The 18,746-nt window shown below is 44.2% G+C and overlaps 1 protein-coding gene across 1 annotated transcript; it reads right to left on the bottom strand.

Moving 5' to 3' along the window:
• Positions 1-41: 41 nt before the first annotated feature.
• Positions 42-18,538, bottom strand: LOC113067210 (glucose-6-phosphate isomerase-like). Its single transcript, XM_026239527.1, has 18 exons — positions 18,287-18,538; positions 16,617-16,707; positions 6,508-6,576; positions 6,145-6,264; positions 5,815-5,898; positions 5,420-5,566; positions 4,494-4,565; positions 4,337-4,381; positions 4,185-4,238; positions 3,965-4,025; positions 3,037-3,080; positions 2,751-2,903; positions 2,541-2,670; positions 2,362-2,438; positions 2,102-2,230; positions 804-879; positions 632-698; positions 42-466 (listed from the first exon to the last, which is right to left on the bottom strand). Exons 1-18 carry the CDS (start codon positions 18,403-18,405, stop codon positions 343-345), a joined length of 1,662 nt encoding a protein of 553 aa, XP_026095312.1. The 5' UTR covers positions 18,406-18,538; the 3' UTR covers positions 42-342.
• Positions 18,539-18,746: the final 208 nt, after the last annotated feature.

Genomic DNA, 18,746 nt, shown 5'->3' with positions numbered 1-18,746 from the left:
TCAGAGGGAATTTGACTAAACTAAAAGGATATGCGACTAAGCAAGGTGTCAGAGTACATTTATTGTGGTTCCTAGGTCCAAAGGAGAACATGAAATCCATCTAGAATGTGCAGTGCAAACAGATAGTCATCCCATACTGGTCCACAGATACATGAATACAGTCAAATCTCACACAACACACAAGAATCCCATGGCTTATAGATGATGACAGACATAAAGTGCTTGTCCTCCTTGTCTAGGCTTATTATATGAACTATGCCAAGCCTTAATACATAATTCACTAATCTCATTGGATGAGGGGGTCAGCAGAGGAAGGGTTAAAGGGGAGGGGTTAGCAAACATTTAAGACCGGTTCTTCTTGAAGAAGCTGATGAGTCCATTGGTGGAGCAGTCGTGGGAATGAACCTCTGCGTCGTCCTGCAGCTCGGGTTCGATCTTCTTGGCCAGCTGCTTGCCGAGCTCCACACTGATGGGACAGAGAAAAATCTGTAAATGTACGTATGCCTGAAACTTCACACTTCTCAGAGCAAACAATGCGTCACAATTTGGAATGGAAAGAACTGTCGCTGTTTAATCGCAACTTTTGAACTGGACCCAACTTTAGTTGCAGGAGAGTTTAAACTGGACTTACCCCCATTGGTCGTAGCTGTTGATATCCCACATCACACCTTGCACAAAGATCTTGTGTTCGTACATGGCTGAAACGTTTGAACAAATACAGAATATTGTCCTTGAGTGTGGTGTCTACCAAACAAATGCACATCTACAAAAGGAAGTAGTGGGATAATACGTTTGAAACTCACCAACAAGTGCACCAAGCATGAATGGTGAAAGTTTCTTGAAAATGATAGAGTTGCTTGGCTTGTTCCCTTCAAAGACCTACATAAGATAAACGTGTCATTCAAAAACAGAAGAAAATGCCACATACAATAAAAGATTCAAACAGCTTGACTATACTGTAGTACTACGTCCGGACTGAGAGCGTCACAAAACAGTAGGCGGAAAGTATTCAGATGACCTACTATTTCTGGCGGGATCCTATTAGTCCGTAGGAGAGGATTCATTAATAGTATTTACTCTGCATTTAACCCATCCAAGTAAGTGCACATACACCTTAGGAGCAGTGTGTGAACACTAATCTCACTGGATGAGGGGGTCAGCAGAGGTAGGGTTAAAGGGGAGGAGTTAGGAAACATTTACGAGCTGATGAGTACATTGGTGGATACAAACCAGGAGCAGTGGGCAGCCGGTTTTGTTGTGGGGAGCAATTGGGGTTTCTAGTCATGGGTATAGAGCGTGGAAGAGAGCATGGTTCATTCACTCACCCCACCTACATTTCCTGCCTTCTGGTTACAAGACTGATTCTCTAACCATCAGGCCCCAAATACCCATGTTGAAAGTCACAGTGGAAGATTAAGTATGTCAAGATTACATTCATAGTTAATAGACCATTGCTTTTGTAATGGTGGTAAAGAAAGAACTTATTCAAAAGAAGAACCTACTAAGGGAGTATGTGATTTCGGAGAGTTAAATCAGGCATTTGATTAGGAAGAGTTTGAAAAGGTGTACTGCTGGAGTGCCTATAAGAAATGCACTGTCAGGGTTGGATATCCCTGCTCCTAAAGAGAGCTACGATCCTGCAATCCCAAGCCTGCTTTAACACACCTGCCTGCAATTTTCAAGAATTTTGCAGGATGGTTACTCTCCGAAAGCAGGGTTAGATTCCCCTGCTTCATGCAATCTTGGTGACGCGTTTGTGTATTCAGACAAATATCCCTGCATGACCATAACACACCAATGGGAACACATTTGTCAAAGCATGTCCACTAACCCAGTGGTTCTCAACCACATTCCTGGAGGCCCCCCAACACTGCACATTTTGTATCTCTCCTTTGTCTGACACACACATTTCAGGTCTTGGAGTCTCTACTAATGAGCTAATGAACTGAAAACAACATGGAAACATGCAGTATTGGGGGGGGGCTCCAGGAACATGGTCGGGAATCACTGCACTAACCACCAGGCTACAGGTCTGACGGACTCCAGTTTAGATACTGTCCAAAGAGTTGACCCTTGTTTTTCCAAGTAATGAACCACTCACTTTATGGGGCAAGAGTTTCTCCAGTGCATCTCCAGACAACCCAGAACCCTGGAGCTCCTTCTTGGCCTCTTCAGAGGTCTTTCCCCTCATCAGAGCCTCCGTCTGCGCCAGGAAGTTTGCCATCAGGATCTAGCGGATTCATGAAACGAGAGAGTGCTTCGTAACCCACAAACATGGCTCAAATAACATCTGGAGCATCAATCTCCCAAGAGAACCAGAAAACAAAGACGTGTCCTGGACCACGCAGATGGCTGGCATACCTTATGATGCAGATTATCTCTGATAGGATGCTGACTCTGAGCAGGAATGAGGAAGTCAGCCGGAATCAAGCGAGTGCCTGCGGAGATTAAGATCTGTTGTGATAAACACATCACAAATGGGAATTAACATGTCAATTAAACTAGGAACTAGTCCAGAGGGGAGGGTTAGGATCACAGACCCTGGTGAATAAGCTGGTAGAAGGCGTGCTGTCCGTTAGTTCCCGGTTCCCCCCACACGATGGGTCCAGTGTGGCAATCCACACGAGTGCCAGACTTGGTGATGTACTTCCCATTAGACTCCATGTCTCCCTGAAATACCATCAACAACTCAACAACTGTCCTGCTATAAGAAACAATGGGGTCCTTTCCTGAAACCTCATCAGACCGACCTGTTGGAAGTACGCAGCGAAACGGTGCATGTACTGGTCGTAGGGAAGCAGGGCATGCGTCTCGGCCTGGAAGAAGTTGATGTACCAGATGCCGAGCAGGGCCAGTATGACCGGGGCGTTCTGCTCCAGAGGAGCCGAGCGGAAGTGGTTATCCTTATAGAAAGAGTACAGAGCGGTTACCACCAGAGACATGAACTCTCAGACGCTCGGAGGTACTCTCACAGCGTGGAGTGTGTGTAGTGTACAGTAATCCTAATGTTAACTGGCACACTACAGTTGAGCTTACCATCCAGTGAGCACCAGCTAGAAGCTGTTCGAAGTTGTCAAAACCTATGAGAGGGAAATGAATAAAATTACTGGATCATCTACAGATGTAATTGTGTATCAGTGCAAGATGATGCATTACCAGCCTTTCAAATTTGATCAGGCAGATGTTAGGCTATAAACATACTCTACACAAGTACACAAACATGAATGTTTAGTCAGAACATGGAGGTGTTTTTTCCCTTATCGTGAACACCAGAATGGAGTCAGGTGACTGAAGAGGAGGAATTTGTAAATTGTAGACATTAAGATTAAAAAACTAAAAATAGTAATGTACCTAATTACCAAAACAATCCATATTTTTGGGAATATCGTTGATGAATCCTTCATAATAGGACCAGGAACATGGGTTAATACCCTATTTTCCGGACTATAAGTCACACTTTTTTTTTTTTCATAGTTTGTCCTGCGACTTATAGTCAGGTGCGACTTATTTATCAAAATTAATTTGACATGAACCAAGAGAAAACATTACCGTCTACAGCCACCAGAGGGCGCCCTCTCGCGGGTGTAGATGGTAATGTTTTCTCTTGGTTCTTGGTTCTAAATAAATGCGACTTATAGTCCAGTGCGACTTATATATGTTATTTTCCTCATCATGACGTATTTTTGGACTGATGCGACTTCTACTCAGGTCTTATAGTCTGAAAAATACGGTAAAGTAAATAGGGTTAATTATGATTTAATGATAAATTTAAATAGTCAATCTCTCTGTGGTTCTCACTGACACTGAAAGAATAAACTAGAAGACTTGTTATGCTTATTCTTGTTATAGCGCCCCCTCTCTGGCAATGCTGAGAATGCAAACTTGATCGTTAGAAGCAGTTGCGTCCATGTACTTGAATCATCATGTTTCAGACCTTATGTTACCGTTCATACAGCAGACGTACCTATGTGCAGTGCAATGGACAAACCGATAGCCGACCACAGCGAGTAGCGCCCGCCGACCCACTAAAACATGAGCAATCAGCATCAGAGAAACAGTCTGGGCTTTGAGAAGTAATATGCTGATTCAGGAACACATTAGTAGTCCAATATTAATGTGCAGCCAATCAAAAAGCAGATTTCCATTCTCATGCAATAACAGAACATAATGCAAGAAATACTTACATCCCAAAACTCAAACATGTTTTTGGTGTCGATACCGAAGTCCTTGACCTTTGGCTGGTGAGGACACGGGAAAGTCATGTAACATTTTTTTTTAAAGATACTTAAAACATCAACAACAAAATATCAAACAGCTGCCGTAACCCTGTACTTACTGCATTTGTGGAAAGAGCCACAAAATGTTTGGCCACAGCAGATGTCTGAAAATACACAAAACGCTGAATGAGACTAGAAGACAACCATCTATAGCGCACATAATTAGACATAAATCAGAAACCTTATTTAAGACAGTCTAAGGATAAATGTACTAACATCTTTAGCGTCCTGGAGGAACCATTCTTTGGCCGTCTCGGCATTAGTGATGGTCTCTTGGGTGGTGAAGGTCTAAAAAACAAAATACATTAAGAAATTAAGAACTTACAGTAACTTGTTCACTTTGTATAACCAGTTTTGTTTAATAGAAATCAGGCTTGGAATCAACTAGAGAAAAAAAAGTGGGAAAATCTGACAACATGCGTTGCACTTATTACTAAAAAAAAGTAAAATTACTTTATCACACTAAAAGATATGTTATATTTTAATCACGCTATTGTCCTGTAAAAGTCAGCATTTAATAATAATGAAATAAAAGTTTTGATCAAAATGAAGTAAAAACAGAAATATTGTTTCATTTTGCATAATATATTATAAAATGTAATTTACACCTGTGATCAAAGCTGAATTTTCTGCATCAGTTTTCAGTGTCACATGATCTTTTAGAAATCATTATATTTATCAAATACATTTAATAAACTTAGTAAAACACTTATTAAACAGAAATCTTTTGCAACTTTTTAAATGTCTTCACTCACTTTATCGCTTTCATATATGATGAACAAAATCAAATTCTCTCTTTCATTTCTAAAGCTTTCCAAGCTTTCCGAGTTCTAGAATTGTTTCCAAAAAAAATCTTAAATCAGCAAAAACCATTTTAATAAATAGTAAGTGTTTCTTGAGCAACAAATCAGCAGAGAATGATTTCTGAAGGATCATGCGACACTGAAACTTCTCTTTGTAAACAACTGATTTATTAACGATTCCAGTGATGAATGTTGCGTTCCCAAATGCAAATTAAAGTGACTATTCGCAGTTTATGTAGTTAATTGCTTTAGGCCATTTCGTTATTTCAGTCATCATTCCGGATTGATCCAGAAGAACCACATCCCTGATAAATGTAGATGAACACTCCAGTACTGTACCTTGGATGCGATGATGAAGAGGGTGGTCTCGGCGTTGAGCTTGGCGAGGGTCTTGGCCATGTGTGTGCCATCAATATTAGAGACAAACCAGACGTTTGGTCCTCCTTTAGAGTACGGCTTCAGAGCTTCAGTCACCATCAGAGGACCCTGAGGAACAAAACCAAACAAAACTCAATAAATGCTGTTCCAAGTATTGTGAATGATTACCAGACCTGACTCAATGAGTCCTGGCCGTCAGGATAAAAGAGAGTCCAGAATCGAGAAACACTTGCTATGATAAGCATAAATAACAACTGACAGTTTTATTCGACTTCATTTACTGTAAGCGATAGCCAAATCTCCTTTATTGGTAAATTATGAAGTGTAAAATCTCTGGAAAGTCGTAGTAAACTCACCAAGTCAGAGCCACCAATGCCAACGTTCACCACATCAGTGATGGCTTTCCCACTGAAGCCCTTCCACTCGCCACTGCGCACTTTCTGTTAAATAACACACACTCGTCATACACGGAGGCAATCTTCAGGAGTTATCATAGTAATCAAATTATATCCTAAATTATATTACTTTAAAATGCAAGTAGAGAAGTACCACTTAGCCCATGAGTATTGGTATTTCCCCCTTATTAAAATGTTCAATTACACTGTATTTTAATATATTTTTATTTTATTATGTTAATATTATTTATTTAATTTGAAAATATGACAAATTAAACCAGGTTCACTCACATGGCAAAAGCCCTTCATCTGCTCCAGGACTCCGTTCACATCCGGCATCACGTCTTTACCGTCCACCATGACAGGAGTGTTAGAGCGGTTCCTCAGGGCGGTGTGGAGAACAGCACGACCCTACAAACCAACACACACAAACTCAGCCCGACCCTAAAGAGCCATATTAGCAACTGTTCTCCCCATTTTAACTGACATTAGTTTCATTTGTAACCATCTCATGTGAGTTATGTCTTTCTGAGGTGTTCATTAGAATTTACACTGAAGCAAATTCTAGAAGTGCATTACAACAGGTCTTGCAATTTCAATCTTAACTGCTTCGCTCAAGTTAATTCTCAGTGAAATGTTTTACTGGGATATTACCTCAGTGAAGTTGATCTTTTCTCCTGCAAACATCTTCTCTCTGGCAGCTTCAACGCCCACCGATCGTGCCTAATCATGATGAGACAGGACAAAACGGTTAATGGGATAAGAACTTGTGCATGCATGCATACAAAGAACTATACAAACACCAATTGTGTTTTGTGTCCTGCTGTGATTACTGTAAGAAATCTGCTGCATCATAGTGATACAGTTTTGCATTCTCTACTGTGATTGGTTGAAGAGTGGAAGTACTGGGTCAGGTTAAATATGTGGCTGTTATGATAACTAAAGCTCAAAAGTATACTTCCATTATACGTAAAATATAGACTTGCAATTCTGAGAAGAAAACAAAATTCAGATTTACAATATATAAACTAACGAAAAGCTAATGAAACCAATGAAAAGCCAGAACTGTGAAATATGACCCGATTAGATGTGAAGTCGGAAGTGCGAGATGTGGTGTTGGAATTGTACGAGATGTGAAGTGGGAAGTGTGCGAGATGTGATGTTGGAATTGGGCAATATAATGACAGAACAACGATATGTGAAGTCGGAAGTGCGCGAGATGTGAAGTGGGCAATATAATGACAGAATTGTAAATGTGAAGTCAGAAGTGGGAACTGCGAGATGTGAAGTCGGAAGTGCGCGAGATGTGAAGTCGGAAGTGCACGAGATGTGAAGTCGAAAGTGCGCGAGATGTGATGTCGGAAGTGTGCGAGATGTGATGTCGGAATTGGGCAATATAATGACAGAACTACGAGATGTGAAGTCAGAAGATGAGAAGTGTGCGGGATGTGAAGTCGGAAGATGAGAAATGCGTGAGATGTGAAGTCGGAAGAGGAGAAGTGTGCGAGATGTGAAGTCGTAAGTGTGCGAGATGTGAAGTCGGAAGATGAGAAGTGTGCGAGATGTGAAGTCGGAAGTGTGCGAGATGTGAAGTCGGAAGTGCGAGATGTGATGTTGGAATTGGGCAATATAATGACAGAACAACGATATGTGAAGTCGGAAGTGCGCGAGATGTGAAGTGGGCAATATAATGACAGAATTGTAAATGTGAAGTCAGAAGTGGGAACTGCGAGATGTGAAGTCGGAAGTGCGCGAGTTTTGAAGTCGGAAGTGCGCGAGATGTGATGTCGGAAGTGTGCGAGATGTGATGTCGGAATTGGGCAATATAATGACAGAACTACGAGATGTGAAGTCAGAAGATGAGAAGTGTGCGAGATGTGAAGTCGGAAGATGAGAAGTGTGCGAGATGTGAAGTCGGAAGTGTGCGAGATGTGAAGTCGGAAGATGAGAAGTGTGCGAGATGTGAAGTCGGAAGTGTGCGAGATGTGAAGTCGGAAGATGAGAAGTGTGCGAGATGTGAAGTCGGAAGTGTGCGAGATGTGAAGTGGAAAGTGTGCGAGATGTGAAGTGGAAAGTGTGCGAGATGGGATGTTGGAATTGGGCAATATAATGACAGAACTACGAGATGTGAAGTCAGAAGATGAGAAGTGTGCGGGATGTGAAGTCGGAAGATGAGAAATGCGTGAGATGTGAAGTCGGAAGATGAGAAGTGTGCGAGATGTGAAGTTGGAAGTGTGCGAGATGTGAAGTCGGAAGATGAGAAGTGTGCGAGATGTGAAGTCGGAAGTGTGCGAGATGTGAAGTCGGAAGATGAGAAGTGTGCGAGATGTGAAGTCGGAAGTGTGCGAGATGTGAAGTCGGAAGATGAGAAGTGTGCGAGATGTGAAGTCGGAAGTGTGCGAGATGTGAAGTCGGAAGTGTGCGAGATGTGAAGTCGGAAGTGTGCGAGATGTGAAGTCGGAAGTGTGCGAGATGTGAAGTCGGAAGAGTGCGAGATGTGAAGTCGGAAGATGAGAAGTGTGCGAGATGTGAAGTCGGAAGATGAGAAGTGTGCGAGATGTAAAGTCGGAAGTGTGCGAGATGTGAAGTGGAAAGTGTGCGAGATGGGATGTTGGAATTGGGCAATATAATGACAGAACTACGAGATGTGAAGTCAGAAGATGAGAAGTGTGCGGGATGTGAAGTCGGAAGATGAGAAATGCGTGAGATGTGAAGTCGGAAGATGAGAAGTGTGCGAGATGTGAAGTCGGAAGATGAGAAGTGTGCGAGATGTGAAGTCGGAAGTGTGCGAGATGTGAAGTCGGAAGATGAGAAGTGTGCGAGATGTGAAGTGGAAAGTGTGCGAGATGTGAAGTGTGCGAGATGTGATGTTGGAATTGGGCAATATAATGGCAGAACAACGATATGTGAAGTCGGAAGTGCGCGAGATGTGAAGTGGGAAGTGGGCAATATAATGACAGAATTGTAAATGTGAAGTCAGAAGTGCGCAAGATGAGAAGTGGGAACTACGAGATGTGATGTCGGAAGTGTGCAACATGTGAAGTGGGAAGTGTGCGAGATGTGAAGTGTGCGAGATGTGATGTTGGAATTGGGCAATATAATGGCAGAACTACGAGATGTGAAGTCGGAAGATGAGAAATGCACGAGATGTGAAGACGGAAGAGGAGACGTTTCCGAGATGTGAAGTCGGAAGTGTGCGAGATGTGAAGTCGGAAGTGTGCGAGATGTGAAGTCGGAAGATGAGAAGTGTGCGAGATGTGAAGTCGCAAGATGAGAAGTGTGCGAGATGTGAAGTCAGAAGTGTGCGAGATGTGAAGTCGGAAGATGAGAAGTGTGCGAGATGTGAAGTCGGAAGATGAGAAGTGTGCGAGATGTGAAGTGGGAAGTGTGCGAGATGTAAAGTGGGAAGTGTGCGAGATGTAAAGTGGGAAGTGTGCGAGATGTAAAGTGGGAAGTGTGCGAGATGTGAAGTCGGAAGATGAGAAATGCGCGAGATGTGAAGACGGAAGATGAGAAGTGTGCGAGATGTGAAGTCGGAAGTGTGCGAGATGTGAAGTCGGAAGATGAGAAGTGTGCGAGATGTGAAGTCAGAAGTGTGCGAGATGTGAAGTCGGAAGTGTGCGAGATGTGAAGTCGGAAGATGAGAAGTGTGCGAGATGTGAAGTGGGAAGTGTGCGAGATGTAAAGTGGGAAGTGTGCGAGATGTGAAGTCGGAAGATGAGAAATGCGCGAGATGTGAAGACGGAAGATGAGAAGTGTGCGAGATGTGAAGTCGGAAGTGTGCGAGATGTGAAGTCGCAAGATGAGAAGTGTGCGAGATGTGAAGTCAGAAGTGTGCGAGATGTGAAGTCGGAAGTGTGCGAGATGTGAAGTCGGAAGATGAGAAGTGTGCGAGATGTGAAGTCGGAAGATGAGAAGTGTGCGAGATGTGAAGTGGGAAGTGTGCGAGATGTAAAGTGGGAAGTGTGCGAGATGTAGAGTGGGAAGTGTGCGAGATGTAGAGTGGGAAGTGTGCGAGATGTAGAGTGGGAAGTGTGCGAGATGTGAAGTCGGAAGATGAGAAATGCGCGAGATGTGAAGTCGGAAGTGTGCGAGATGTGAAGTCGGAAGATGAGAAGTGTGCGAGATGTGAAGTCGGAAGTGTGCGAGATGTGAAGTCGGAAGATGAGAAGTGAGCGAGATGTGAAGTCGGAAGATGAAAAGTGTGCGAGATGTGAAGTCGGAAGATTTGAAGTGTGCGAGATGTGAAGTCGGAAGATGAAAAGTGTGCGAGATGTGAAGTCGGAAGATTTGAAGTGTGCGAGAGGTGAAGTCGGAAGTGCGCGAGATGTGAAGTGGGAAGTGGGCAATATAATGACAGAATTGTAAATGTGAAGTCAGAAGTGCGCAAGATGAGAAGTGGGAACTACGAGATGTGAAGTCGGAAGTGCGCGAGATGTGAAGTCGGAAGTGTGCGAGATGTGAAGTCGGAAGATGAGAAGTGTGCGAGATGTGAAGTCGGAAGTGTGCGAGATGTGAAGTGGAAAGTGTGCGAGATGGGATGTTGGAATTGGGCAATATAATGACAGAACAACGATATGTGAAGTCGGAAGTGCGCGAGATGTGAAGTGGGAAGTGGGCAATATAATGACAGAATTGTAAATGTGAAGTCAGAAGTGCGCAAGATGAGAAGTGGGAACTACGAGATGTGATGTCGGAAGTGTGCAACATGTGAAGTGGGAAGTGTGCGAGATGTGAAGTGTGCGAGATGTGATGTTGGAATTGGGCAATATAATGGCAGAACTACGAGATGTGAAGTCGGAAGATGAGAAATGCACGAGATGTGAAGACGGAAGAGGAGACGTTTCCGAGATGTGAAGTCGGAAGTGTGCGAGATGTGAAGTCGGAAGATGAGAAGTGTGCGAGATGTGAAGTCGGAAGTGTGCGAGATGTGAAGTCGGAAGATGAGAAGTGTGCGAGATGTGAAGTCGCAAGATGAGAAGTGTGCGAGATGTGAAGTCAGAAGTGTGCGAGATGTGAAGTCGGAAGATGAGAAGTGTGCGAGATGTGAAGTCGGAAGATGAGAAGTGTGCGAGATGTGAAGTGGGAAGTGTGCGAGATGTAAAGTGGGAAGTGTGCGAGATGTAAAGTGGGAAGTGTGCGAGATGTGAAGTCGGAAGATGAGAAATGCGCGAGATGTGAAGACGGAAGAGGAGACGTTTCCGAGATGTGAAGTCTGAAGTGTGCGAGTTGTGAAGTCGGAAGATGAGAAGTGTGCGAGATGTGAAGTCGGAAGTGTGCGAGATGTGAAGTCGGAAGATGAGAAGTGAGCGAGATGTGAAGTCGGAAGATGAAAAGTGTGCGAGATGTGAAGTCAGAAGTGTGCGAGATGTGAAGTCGGAAGTGTGCGAGATGTGAAGTCGGAAGATGAGAAGTGTGCGAGATGTGAAGTCGGAAGATGAGAAGTGTGCGAGATGTGAAGTCGGAAGTGCGCGAGATGTGAAGTCGGAAGATGAGAAGTGTGCGAGATGTGAAGTCGGAAGTGTGCGAGATGTGAAGTCGGAAGATGAGAAGTGAGCGAGATGTGAAGTCGGAAGATGAAAAGTGTGCGAGATGTGAAGTCGGAAGATTTGAAGTGTGCGAGATGTGAAGTCGGAAGATGAAAAGTGTGCGAGATGTGAAGTCGGAAGATTTGAAGTGTGCGAGATGTGAAGTCGGAAGTGCGCGAGATGTGAAGTGGGAAGTGGGCAATATAATGACAGAATTGTAAATGTGAAGTCAGAAGTGCGCAAGATGAGAAGTGGGAACTACGAGATGTGAAGTCGGAAGTGCGCGAGATGTGAAGTCGGAAGTGCGCGAGATGTGATGTCGGAAGTGCGCGAGATGTGATGTCGGAAGTGTGCGACATGTGAAGTGGGAAGTGTGCGAGATGTGAAGTGGGAAGTGTGCGAGATGTGATGTTGGAATTGGGCAATATAATGACAGAACTACGAGATGTGAAGTCGGAAGATGAGAAATGCGCGAGATGTGAAGACGGAAGAGGAGACGTTTCCGAGATGTGAAGTCGGAAGTGTGCGAGATGTGAAGTCGGAAGATGAGAAGTGTGCGAGATGTGAAGTCGGAAGTGTGCGAGATGTGAAGTCGGAAGATGAGAAGTGTGCGAGATGTGAAGTCGGAAGTGTGCGAGATGTGAAGTCGGAAGATGAGAAGTGAGCGAGATGTGAAGTCGGAAGATGAAAAGTGTGCGAGATGTGAAGTCGGAAGATTTGAAGTGTGCGAGATGTGAAGTCGGAAGATGAAAAGTGTGCGAGATGTGAAGTCGGAAGATTTGAAGTGTGCGAGAGGTGAAGTCGGAAGTGCGCGAGATGTGAAGTGGGAAGTGGGCAATATAATGACAGAATTGTAAATGTGAAGTCAGAAGTGCGCAAGATGAGAAGTGGGAACTACGAGATGTGAAGTCGGAAGTGCGCGAGATGTGAAGTCGGAAGTGTGCGAGATGTGAAGTCGGAAGATGAGAAGTGTGCGAGATGTGAAGTCGGAAGTGTGCGAGATGTGAAGTGGAAAGTGTGCGAGATGGGATGTTGGAATTGGGCAATATAATGACAGAACAACGATATGTGAAGTCGGAAGTGCGCGAGATGTGAAGTGGGAAGTGGGCAATATAATGACAGAATTGTAAATGTGAAGTCAGAAGTGCGCAAGATGAGAAGTGGGAACTACGAGATGTGATGTCGGAAGTGTGCAACATGTGAAGTGGGAAGTGTGCGAGATGTGAAGTGTGCGAGATGTGATGTTGGAATTGGGCAATATAATGGCAGAACTACGAGATGTGAAGTCGGAAGATGAGAAATGCACGAGATGTGAAGACGGAAGAGGAGACGTTTCCGAGATGTGAAGTCGGAAGTGTGCGAGATGTGAAGTCGGAAGATGAGAAGTGTGCGAGATGTGAAGTCGGAAGTGTGCGAGATGTGAAGTCGGAAGATGAGAAGTGTGCGAGATGTGAAGTCGCAAGATGAGAAGTGTGCGAGATGTGAAGTCAGAAGTGTGCGAGATGTGAAGTCGGAAGATGAGAAGTGTGCGAGATGTGAAGTCGGAAGATGAGAAGTGTGCGAGATGTGAAGTGGGAAGTGTGCGAGATGTAAAGTGGGAAGTGTGCGAGATGTAAAGTGGGAAGTGTGCGAGATGTGAAGTCGGAAGATGAGAAATGCGCGAGATGTGAAGACGGAAGAGGAGACGTTTCCGAGATGTGAAGTCTGAAGTGTGCGAGTTGTGAAGTCGGAAGATGAGAAGTGTGCGAGATGTGAAGTCGGAAGTGTGCGAGATGTGAAGTCGGAAGATGAGAAGTGAGCGAGATGTGAAGTCGGAAGATGAAAAGTGTGCGAGATGTGAAGTCAGAAGTGTGCGAGATGTGAAGTCGGAAGTGTGCGAGATGTGAAGTCGGAAGATGAGAAGTGTGCGAGATGTGAAGTCGGAAGTGCGCGAGATGTGAAGTCGGAAGATGAGAAGTGTGCGAGATGTGAAGTCGGAAGTGTGCGAGATGTGAAGTCGGAAGATGAGAAGTGAGCGAGATGTGAAGTCGGAAGATGAAAAGTGTGCGAGATGTGAAGTCGGAAGATTTGAAGTGTGCGAGATGTGAAGTCGGAAGATGAAAAGTGTGCGAGATGTGAAGTCGGAAGATTTGAAGTGTGCGAGATGTGAAGTCGGAAGATGAGAAATGCGCGAGATGTGAAGACGGAAGAGGAGACGTTTCCGAGATGTGAAGTCTGAAGTGTGCGAGTTGTGAAGTCGGAAGATGAGAAGTGTGCGAGATGTGAAGTCGGAAGTGTGCGAGATGTGAAGTCGGAAGATGAGAAGTGAGCGAGATGTGAAGTCGGAAGATGAAAAGTGTGCGAGATGTGAAGTCAGAAGTGTGCGAGATGTGAAGTCGGAAGTGTGCGAGATGTGAAGTCGGAAGATGAGAAGTGTGCGAGATGTGAAGTCGGAAGTGCGCGAGATGTGAAGTCGGAAGATGAGAAGTGTGCGAGATGTGAAGTCGGAAGTGTGCGAGATGTGAAGTCGGAAGATGAGAAGTGAGCGAGATGTGAAGTCGGAAGATGAAAAGTGTGCGAGATGTGAAGTCGGAAGATTTGAAGTGTGCGAGATGTGAAGTCGGAAGATGAAAAGTGTGCGAGATGTGAAGTCGGAAGATTTGAAGTGTGCGAGATGTGAAGTCGGAAGTGCGCGAGATGTGAAGTGGGAAGTGGGCAATATAATGACAGAATTGTAAATGTGAAGTCAGAAGTGCGCAAGATGAGAAGTGGGAACTACGAGATGTGAAGTCGGAAGTGCGCGAGATGTGAAGTCGGAAGTGCGCGAGATGTGATGTCGGAAGTGCGCGAGATGTGATGTCGGAAGTGTGCGACATGTGAAGTGGGAAGTGTGCGAGATGTGAAGTGGGAAGTGTGCGAGATGTGATGTTGGAATTGGGCAATATAATGACAGAACTACGAGATGTGAAGTCGGAAGATGAGAAATGCGCGAGATGTGAAGACGGAAGAGGAGACGTTTCCGAGATGTGAAGTCGGAAGTGTGCGAGATGTGAAGTCGGAAGATGAGAAGTGTGCGAGATGTGAAGTCGGAAGTGTGCGAGATGTGAAGTCGGAAGATGAGAAGTGTGCGAGATGTGAAGTCGGAAGTGTGCGAGATGTGAAGTCGCAAGATGAGAAGTGTGCGAGATGTGAAGTCAGAAGTGTGCGAGATGTGAAGTGGGAAGTGTGCGAGATGTGAAGTCGGAAGATGAGAAGTGTGCGAGATGTGAAGTGGGAAGTGTGCGAAATGGGAAGTGGGAAGTGTGCGAGATGTGAAGTGGGAAGTGTGTGAGATGTGAAGTGGGAAGTGTGTGAGATGTGAAGTGGGAAGTGTGCGAGATATGAAGTGGGAAGTGCGTGAGATATGAAGTGGGCAGTGTGCGAGATGTGAAGTGGGAAGTGCGTGAGATATGAAGTGGGCAGTGTGCGAGATGTGAAGTGGGAAGTGTGCGAGATGTGAAGTCGGAAGATGAGAAGTGTGCGAGATGTGAAGTCGGAAGTGTGTGAGATGTGAAGTCGGAACCTGAGAAGTGTGTGAGATGTGAAGTGGGAAGTGTGCGAGATATGAAGTGGGAAGTGCGTGAGATATGAAGTGGGCAGTGTGCGAGATGTGAAGTGGGAAGTGTGCGAGATGTGAAGTGGGAAGTGTGCGAGATGTGAAGTCGGAAGATGAGAAGTGTGCGAGATGTGAAGTCGGAAGTGTGTGAGATGTGAAGTCGGAACCTGAGAAGTGTGCGAGATGTGAAGTCGGAAGTGTGCGAGATGTGAAGTCGGAAGATGAGAAGTGTGCGAGATGTGAAGTCGGAAGTGTGTGAGATGTGAAGTCGGAAGATGAGAAGTGTGCGAGATGTGAAGTCAGAAGTGTGCGAGATGTGAAGTCGGAAGATGAGAAGTGTGCGAGATGTGAAGTCGGAAGTGTGCGAGATGTGAAGTCGGAAGATGAGAAGTGAGTGAGATGTGAAGTCGGAAGATGAAAAGTGTGCGAGATGTGAAGTCGGAAGATTTGAAGTGCGCGAGATGTGAAGTCGGAAGTGCGCGAGATGTGAAGTCGGAAGTGCGCGAGATGTGAAGTCGGAAGTGCGCGAGATGTGAAGTCGGAAGTGCGCGAGATGTGAAGTCGGAAGTGCGCGAGATGTGAAGTCGGAAGTGCACGATATGTGAAGTCGGAAGTGCACGATATGTGAAGTCGGAAGTGCACGATATGTGAAGTCGGAAGTGCGCGAGATGTGAAGTCGGAAGATGAGAAGTGTGCGAGATGTGAAGTCGGAAGTGTGCGAGATGTGAAGTCGGAAGATGAGAAGTGAGCGAGATGTGAAGTCGGAAGATTTGAAGTGTGCGAGATGTGAAGTCGGAAGTGCGCGAGATGTGAAGTCGGAAGTGCGCGAGATGTGAAGTCGGAAGTGCACGATATGTGAAGTCGGAAGTGCACGATATGTGAAGTCGGAAGTGCGCGAGATGTGAAGTCGGAAGTGCGCGAGATGTGAAGTCGGAAGTGCGCGAGATGTGAAGTCGGAAGTGCGCGAGATGTGAAGTCGGAAGATGAGAAGTGTGCGAGATGTGAAGTCGGAAGTGTGCGAGATGTGAAGTCGGAAGATGAGAAGTGAGCGAGATGTGAAGTCGGAAGATTTGAAGTGTGCGAGATGTGAAGTCGGAAGTGCGCAAGATGTGAAGTCGGAAGTGCGCGAGATGTGAAGTCGGAAGTGCACGAGATGTGAAGTCGGAAGTGCGCGAGATGTGAAGTCGGAAGTGCGCGAGATGTGAAGTCGGAAGTGCACGATATGTGAAGTCGGAAGTGCGCGAGATGTGAAGTCGGAAGTGTGCGAGATGTGAAGTCGGAAGTGCACAATGTAAGGATGGAACTGAAAGATGTAAAGTCAGCACTGTAAGAAAAGTCAGATTTCTGAGTTTATCTCTTTCAATTTTGACTTAAGGATAACAAAGTCTGAATTATGAGATAAAGTTACAATTATTTTTGTTTAATTCTATGCTCCAGTGTTTACACTTTTACATTTTACTTTTTCCTGCAAACATACGAAAGCTTTTGCCTCAAAACTGAAGTATACTTTGGTCTTAAGCTTGCACATACTCTACTGCATAAACTACATAAACATTACACCACACCCACAGATACGGTTAACCTGATACAACTATCCTATTTTCAGCAGTAACACACTCTACTCTGACTTTATGAAGAAATGTTTAGCTTGTGGACCATACCATGTCGAAGAGCATGTGCAGGATTTCTTCATTGATGAGATTCTTCGAGTAATCCAGCAGAATGTCTCCATCATCCGTCGTCATCTGTAAACTGCTCAGAAGACAGGATCACACACACACAGTTAGGATAAAAAAAAAGCTCTATTATTATTTGTTTAATTTTGCTTCATGTTGTACATGTATAACGCAGGAACATCATTCAAGCCTGGTATACATCCAAGTGAGAGGACCTTAGTGATGTTTAGACTGGGAGAATTAATTAAACATGAGGAAAGCTAAATGAGCCATTTGAGAAAATATATCTTGCCCATCTCAGCACGCTTATATTTAGCAGCGACTCTCAAACTGCAGCATGCCACATTACTCTCAGAACTGAACTGTACTCAAATAAATATTTTTAAGATATTTTTAAGATATTTTAAATGATCACCCCCCCCCCCCACACACACACCAGTACTCATGGGCCAATTTTGTATATCCAATATTTTATATGTATAAATAAACATTACATTCATATGCATCATATACATAAGTGTGTTTATTTAAAACTATAAATATATATTTATATATATATCAATGATTATTATTATTATTATTAATAATATTGTTATTAATTATATAGTAAAACTTTACGCACCTAAACAGACAATTTCACGTTATTACGTCAGAAGTGTAAACACGTGCTTACTCCCCATCATTACAACAATTTAAATACAATTCGTCTCGAACATAACAACTGCGTTTTTCTTTAAATACATATAATATACATATTAAAAAAACGTAAGTCAGATAAATTTTATATGTTATGAATGAATATAAAATGAGTTCAGCCCGCTGGGAGTGTGTGCATCATGCTGTTACAGCGCCCTCTGTTGGCCAACACCGCTCTGAGCAGAACGTCATACTACAGACTTCAATAACACCCCAAACATACATCATCAGGCTTGAACCCACCACTGCTAATGAACTCTAATGTGAGTAGGCTATGCTTGGTACATATGCCACATATAAACACAGAGGCATCGCACTAGAGGATGAGACACACTCTTATGAGACTGCATACGCAGTGAGTGCACTTGAGAAATACAGATCATGTGCATTTAATGAAATACAGTCACAGAAACTCACATGTATGCTGCAAAATAACAGGAGTGTGAAAGTGCATGCAGTGCTGTAGCACACTTGACCGATGACCTATGACCTTGTTATGCGTCTAGCTGCTAATCTGGCGATGTCCATTCTGATTTAAAGCAAAGATGAATAGTGAAACATACTCTCAGAGTGTTTATATGAGTGTAAATGAAGGATATAAAGCAGGTGCCACAGTGCAGAGGGCGGATTCTGGCCTGATGGGGCAATAACCTTGCAACGGCAACGTGAAGATCAAAGCTCCATGTAACGCTGTAAATGTAACGATATGCGCATATATACACTAACACGTGTCCTTATATTAAATTGCAAGAACATTAAGATGACTTAGGAAAAACCAATGCATCAAATGTTATATAAAATAAATTTGTTCATATAGGCCTCATGACCAAGATGCAAGTCCTAGTAACAGCTGATGCGGGATATATGTGATGCTGGCAGGCTCGATGGGATGAAATGTGCATCGAAATGTGTGACAGAGCTCACGCGCTCAGCGGAAGCGCGTTTGATGTGTGTTTCACCTGAACTTGTTGAATCTGTCTGGATCTGCGTCGAACATCTGCCTCATGTTGAGGTTCCCGGCGCTGGATTTGTACCATTGCTCCAGTTTGCGGTAGTTCGGATCGCTGGTGAGGCCCATGATGAAACAATAAACTCCGCTGTTGTTAGGTCCAAAGCTGCTAAAGTGAATTACAACCGTTCAGAACTCATGCAGTGTACAGACGCGTGAGGAGGAAGTGCAATGACAAATCCCGACTAGGACACGCCCATTATGACACTGAATCCTACGTAGCCCCGCCCACCGTGACACTGCACTAAGGTGGTCAGATGGCTGTTATGTAATGTAGTCCATGTATTTTTAATTAGACACTTTTGAGTATTTGAAATAACTTGAAATAATACAAAAGTTGCCTTTTTTGATACTGTGTGTGAAGGCTGATATTAATCAGCTGACTTATTTTATACGTTTTTTTAACGTGC

Source organism: Carassius auratus, chromosome 50 (assembly GCF_003368295.1).
Source record: "Carassius auratus strain Wakin chromosome 50, ASM336829v1, whole genome shotgun sequence".
In the NCBI taxonomy this organism is placed as follows: domain Eukaryota; kingdom Metazoa; phylum Chordata; class Actinopteri; order Cypriniformes; family Cyprinidae; genus Carassius; species Carassius auratus.
Note: the sequence above shows the minus strand (reverse complement) of the source record. Positions and strands in the feature narration are given on the sequence as shown.

Coding starts and splice junctions, on each gene's coding strand:
- LOC113067210 (XM_026239527.1), bottom strand. CDS start 18,405: ATGGGCCTCACCAGCGATCCGAACTACCGCAAACTGGAGCAATGGTAC. Junction 4,026..4,184: donor ACATGTTTGAGTTTTGGGAT/GTAAGTATTTCT, acceptor CTCATGTTTTAG/TGGGTCGGCGGGCGCTACTC. Junction 699..803: donor CATGCTTGGTGCACTTGTTG/GTGAGTTTCAAA, acceptor CAAACGTTTCAG/CCATGTACGAACACAAGATC.